At 55.7% G+C, this 5,806-nt stretch overlaps 1 protein-coding gene across 2 annotated transcripts; it reads left to right on the plus strand.

The window, feature by feature from the left end:
• The first annotated feature begins 434 nt into the window (after positions 1-434).
• On the plus strand, positions 435-5,789 carry TMEM187 (transmembrane protein 187). 2 transcript variants are annotated; one of them, XM_077769630.1, is made up of 2 exons: positions 435-503; positions 4,590-5,789. In XM_077769630.1, the coding sequence occupies exon 2, from the start codon at positions 4,731-4,733 to the stop codon at positions 5,529-5,531; it is 801 nt and encodes a 266-aa protein (XP_077625756.1). In that variant the 5' UTR covers positions 435-503; positions 4,590-4,730; the 3' UTR covers positions 5,532-5,789. The 2 variants fall into 2 exon arrangements, with proteins under 2 accessions (XP_077625756.1, XP_077625758.1); XM_077769632.1 differs by lacking the exon at positions 435-503 and adding an exon at positions 2,540-2,778.
• Positions 5,790-5,806: the final 17 nt, after the last annotated feature.

Below are 5,806 nucleotides of genomic sequence, written 5' to 3' on the forward strand. Positions count from 1 at the left end.
GTGGGAGCCGCCATCTTGAGACCGTCCCGCTTCCCCGCCCAGCGCTTAGTGCAGCCGCTGCTCCCGAAACAGCCTCGACACTCGTAAAGGACAGAGGCACGCCAGAGGCCAGTGGAACGAACTCGAAGTCTCGGGGGCTGGTCCTGGACTCGCGCCGTACAGCTCGTGAAGTCTCGAACCTCTCCCCTGAGTCCGCCTCTGCTGCTCAGGCTGCGCCTGCCGCCCTGGGAGCCGCCATCTTGAGACTAACTCCCCCTTCCCCCCTATTCTCTTCCTCCTGAGTCAGTTCTTCCACTGCAAACCAAACGCAAGGCAGCGTCCGATCCTCGCTTCCCTCTTTATGGCTCTTTCCCACAGGAGCCGCCCCAAAGAGCCAGAGTTAGGCCCCGGAGTGGCAACTGTACGGCAGGAGGAGCGGTAACGGCAGGGNTTTGAATTTTCCCCAGCAAAGATAGAGAGGCAAATACCCGGATGGTGATCGCTGGCCTTTTCGCGCCAATACTGTAAGTTCTCGCAGCAATCTCAAGGGGTGGGTACTGGCATCGCCCCCATGTGCCAAATCTTGCAGGAGGCCGACCCGTCGCCATACGGTCCTGTGCACTGCCAGACTCAGGCCGTAGTGCAGGGGCCCTGCGCTGGTGTCTGAGAGCTTGAGGCTACAACAGAGGATTTTTCCACTTTCTGTCCGCGTTATTTCATCTTTATTTTCACCAACTCCTAGTTGAAATTTGGCGTTTCCCGCAATTGCGCATGTAGGCTACAGAGCACACACAGAGTGTTAGCCTGGTGTCTTGGTCGCCAATGGAAGTGACATTTCAGATCACTTAGCTTTTGTTGTAGTTATCTTGAAATTAACTCAAGTACAAGACCTGCCCGTACGTCCTGTCATTTAGCTTCCTAGTAAAGAAGCACGTATATTACCATATCACACATTTTCAAAAATATTTTCATACCATCTTTCAACTTGCTAAATTTGTGTTGTCATTCTGTTTCTATGTATTTGGAAGTATTTGAGAAAGGCCACAGAGACCTGTGGCAGCCCGAGGACAAGAGTCCTCCCCTATATATGGGTGTGCCGCTAACTGCCCTAAATGACCTTGGGCATTCCCCTCCCCTCTATAGCCCTGAGTCCGTCCCTGTAAAATAAGGAAGGCGAGCTGCCGGCTTCCGAGGGCCTTCTCTGAGGTCAGCAGTTCTCTCCCTGGAGTTCAGGAATCACTGGGGTCGCTCCAGCCTTCTTGGGTATCCAGGTGTCCCAGAGTGACCTCACCCGCCAGGGATGTCCCATGTTACAGCCCTCAAGCTGGCACCCCCTCATCTGCAGCAGGGCAGCAAGGGTGGTCGGGATAGTCAGGGACACAACAAGCAGTTGTCATAAATGCTACAGGAAAGAAGGCAGCACTGTGAGAGGTGACAGGAGAGTCTAAGGAACATGTGTTAACCCCTTAGCCAGGATACTGTCATGCTTTGCAGAACTTTTCCAAAAGACTCCAGAATGCGGGCCAATGCCTTTGACCTTCGTGTGCCAGGTGCTGGGGGAGTCCGTGAAGAATTTTGAGGGCCCTGTATCAAGGGTCATGGCAGTTCAAGTGTACGGAGGAGCTAGGCCATAAACTACCCAGCCTGGTCTCCTTGGTGGACTCGGGAAATTGGTTGGACGACATGTCACTTTCAGCTTGCACAAGGGCTCAGGTGGACTCTGCCCAGGAGCCAGAGAGAGGAGTCACTGTCCCCACCCTTCCTGGACCTCCTTCTCTATCAGGCTGGCCATGTGTGGCTCCCGTGCCCCGGTCTCACCCATGCTTGCTGGCAGACAGGAGGGTCAGGCTAGCGCAGGTCCCAAAGGCCTGGCACTTCGTGCCGCAGAGCCAGGCCCCAGACGGATGCAGGCGAGGTGTCCCAGCTGGAGTCAAGCAGCCGGGGGGGGGAGGCCGCTGCAGGAGAATGGCAGCCAAGTGGAAAGTGTCAGCAGACCTGAGGCAGGAGGGAGTGAGGCCTGCAGAGTCTCATTCCAGGCAGGACAGACTGGGCCTGCGGAACTCTCCAGACTCCAGGGGGACGGCACTTGGACCTACAGCCGAGAGACTGGGATGAGAGTGCACATGGAGTGGAGAGCCAGCCACCGACGGCTTTAAGCCAGACTGGCACAGTCCACTCTAGGGGTGCTTGGGGAACACGCTGGGGGCAGTTGTACGCGGACCACGTTAGCAGTGGCCAGCATGGAAATGGGACCCCGGGGGCAGACGTGGCCTCCTGGACTGGGAAGCACTTAGACAAAGAGTTGGGACAGGTGTGGGACAGGGCCACAAGCCGAGATGGCAGCTCACGGTCAATGAGCAGTTGCAGAGTCAGGATGAGGGCTTTAGTTCACTGGGGGAAGTGCTGGCCCCGTGGTCCTCCTTAATGATGGGCCCCCAAGGCAGGACGGGAGCAGGAAAGCCCAGCAGCAGCGTCCCTAGAAAATACAGGTGGCTGCCCAGGGCCGCGTGAAAAGCGAAATGGTAATGTGCCAATGGGCGAAAGCGTAAGGAAGGACAGGGAGGTGCTGGCTTTGTGCTTGAATTGCATCGAGCTGAAATTGAGCAGGTATTGACAGAGCTTGGGAGGGAGAGCGGAGAATCAGACCCTGCCCTGCCCTTTCAGGGCCTAAATTGCAGGAGGGGAGGTGGACGCTGTGCCTCGAAGATAAACGGGGCTGAGTGGTCTCCACCCGTAAGAACTTATTTAATCCACACGAGGACTGTGCGGGGAGGTACCGGCAGCACCACCATTCTGCAGGTATGCAAACTGAGGCCCAGACCAGTGAAGGCCCGAGGTCACAGAGTTAGCAGGTTGGGGGAGCCAGGGTTTGAACACAGTCTCTCTCTTCCCCACCTGCCTGCCGTTTTGGCTTTGAGTCATTTTCAGAGCGCTGAACCTTTTCTCTGTTTCGTGGTAATACGCTTCCAGGCCACTGGGCCAGCTCCCAGTGCAGCTGGCCCCAAAGCAGTTGACAGTCATGATAACTGCATGTTCTTTTTACACTCTCTGCTTCTCTGACTGCAGGAAATGGAAGGTTTATCGTGGGCCGAGGGAAGAAAGGGATTCGGGATGATGTGGCGCTTGGGGGCAGGGCAGGAGAGCCAGCCGAGGCAGCAGATGCTCCAGAGGCTCCTCCTGCCCCTGTCNGACCACAGTGAACGGTGTCAAACTGGGTATTTGGTTAAAAGGGCCTGGGGCTGGCTGGAAACTTCACTTATGATACCACTGAGGCAGGGAAGTCCTTTCTGAATGGTAGCAACAGTGCCAGGAAAGGTTGAAGTCTCTAAATGCAGCGGCTCTAAGGGAAGTATGGCAGTGAGCTGGGTTTCACGGTACACAGATGAAAGACGAAGCACATGGGCGTCAGGAGAGAAAGGCATGAAACCTCCAGGGGAGAGATGATTCTAGGTGATCTAGATGATTCTACAAGCCATGAGTAAGAAGGTGCACATACTGTGGGTATCGCTTCACTTTTATTTCTGGTTTTTTCTTTTTGGTGGGTCCTGAAGCTGAGAGTTGGGAAAATGGAGACTCTATTTTGGATGGTTTTCTTTCTTTCTTTTATTTTTTTTATCTTTTTAAAAGTTTATTTTTTGAGAGAAAGAGAATGCGAGTGAGCAGAGGAGGGGCAGAGAGAGAGAGAGGGAGTCTGCAGCCATACCACCGTGACGCGCCCGATCTCATCTGATCTCAGAAGCTAAGCAGGGTCGGGCCTAGTTAGTACTTGGATGGGAGAGAGAGAGAGAGGGAGAGACAGAGAATCCTAACAGGCTCCACCCCGTCAGCACAGAGCCTGACGCAGGACTCGAACTCAGGAACAGTGAGATCATGACCTGAGCCGAAGTCAGTTACTTAACGGACTGAGCCACCCAGGCGCCTCCTGGGTGGTTTTCTTTCTGACCACCCTCTTTTTGTAACCACAGAGGAAGCAGGNGCAGCGGCTCTAAGGGAAGTATGGCAGTGAGCTGGGTTTCACGGTACACAGATGAAAGACGAAGCACATGGGCGTCAGGAGAGAAAGGCATGAAACCTCCAGGGGAGAGATGATTCTAGGTGATCTAGATGATCCAACAAGCCATGAGTAAGAAGGTGCACATACTGTGGGTATCGCTTCACTTTTATTTCTGGTTTTTTCTTTTTGGTGGGTCCTGAAGCTGAGAGTTGGGAAAATGGAGACTCTATTTTGGATGGTTTTCTTTCTTTCTTTTATTTTTTTTATCTTTTTAAAAGTTTATTTTTTGAGAGAAAGAGAATGCGAGTGAGCAGAGGAGGGGCAGAGAGAGAGAGAGGGAGTCTGCAGCCATACCACCGTGACGCGCCCGATCTCATCTGATCTCAGAAGCTAAGCAGGGTCGGGCCTAGTTAGTACTTGGATGGGAGAGAGAGAGAGAGGGAGAGACAGAGAATCCTAACAGGCTCCACCCCGTCAGCACAGAGCCTGACGCAGGACTCGAACTCAGGAACAGTGAGATCATGACCTGAGCCGAAGTCAGTTACTTAACGGACTGAGCCACCCAGGCGCCTCCTGGGTGGTTTTCTTTCTGACCACCCTCTTTTTGTAACCACAGAGGAAGCAGGCAGAGCGCCCTTCCCCCTCTGGCCCGTCAGCAGGACCGCCGCCGGCCCGGCTGGGAGGCCAAGGAGCGCTGCTTGGCGGAATCTGTGTGTGTGAATTCTGAACCAACAGCGAGTCGTGCCCGCGGTTCTGCATGCAGCCCGAGTCCACGCAGGCGCTGTGCCACGTGGCTGTGGCCAGCTGCCTCTGCATGGCCGTCGTCTACGCAGGGGTGTTCGACGGCGTCTCCGTTCAAGTGGGCTACGAACACTATGCTGAAGCCCCGGTAGCCAGCCTCCCCGTCTTTCTTGCCATGCCCTTCAACTCGCTCATTAACGTGGCCTACGTGCTCCTGGGCACGTACTGGCTGCGGAGACGGGCCAGCGGCCCGGGGCACCCCGAGGCCCTGCGCAGGGCGCGCTACCTCAAGGATGTGTTTGCCGCCATGGCCCTGGTCTACGGCCCGGTGCAGTGGCTGCGGATCGCCACGCAGGTGCACCCCGCCGCCGTGCTCGACCAGTGGCTCACCTTGCCCATCTTTGCATGGCCCATAGCCTGGTGCCTGTCCCTGGACAGGGGTTGGCGGCCCTGCCTGTTCCTGGCCATCGAGTGCCTCTCCCTCGGCAGTTATGGCCTGGCCCGGCTGCACCCCCGCGGCTTCGAGGCGGCGCTGGGCGTGCACATCGCGGCCGTCGTGGGCCAGGCTCTGCACGCCCACAGGCGCCACGGTGGCCCCTCGTCCGGAAGGTACCTGGCGCTGGGCGTGCTTTCCTGCTCGGGCTTCGTGGTCCTCAAGCTGTGTGACCACCAGCTGGCACAGTGGCGTCTCTTCCAGAGGCTCACAGGCCACTTCTGGTCCAAAGTGTGTGATGTGCTCCAGTTCCACTGTGCCTTCTTGTTTCTGACCGACTTGAGCACCCGGCAAACACCTCCTCGTGCCGGGAAGACGCATTAAAGCGCAGAAAAGAAGCCGCTTCCGACGGCTGGTGGCCGTGGCGTCGCCAGTGTGAAATCTGCCACGTGTGATAAGATATGAGTGTCACGCAGAGGGCCGTCCCTTCCTTCGCAGCTTCGGGCTTCACTATTTAGGGGTGAAATGTCACGCTGTCTGCAACTTAGTCTCAAAGCGATAAAGCAAACATCTAAGTGCAGGGGATGCAGGGATTCACTGTCCTGTTCTTGTAACTTTGCTGTATTTTCAAATTCTTTAAAATAAAACAGTGGGTAAAT

Source organism: Crocuta crocuta, unplaced genomic scaffold (genome assembly GCF_008692635.1).
Source record: "Crocuta crocuta isolate KB4526 unplaced genomic scaffold, BGI_CrCroc_1.0 scaffold978, whole genome shotgun sequence".
NCBI lineage: Eukaryota > Metazoa > Chordata > Mammalia > Carnivora > Hyaenidae > Crocuta > Crocuta crocuta.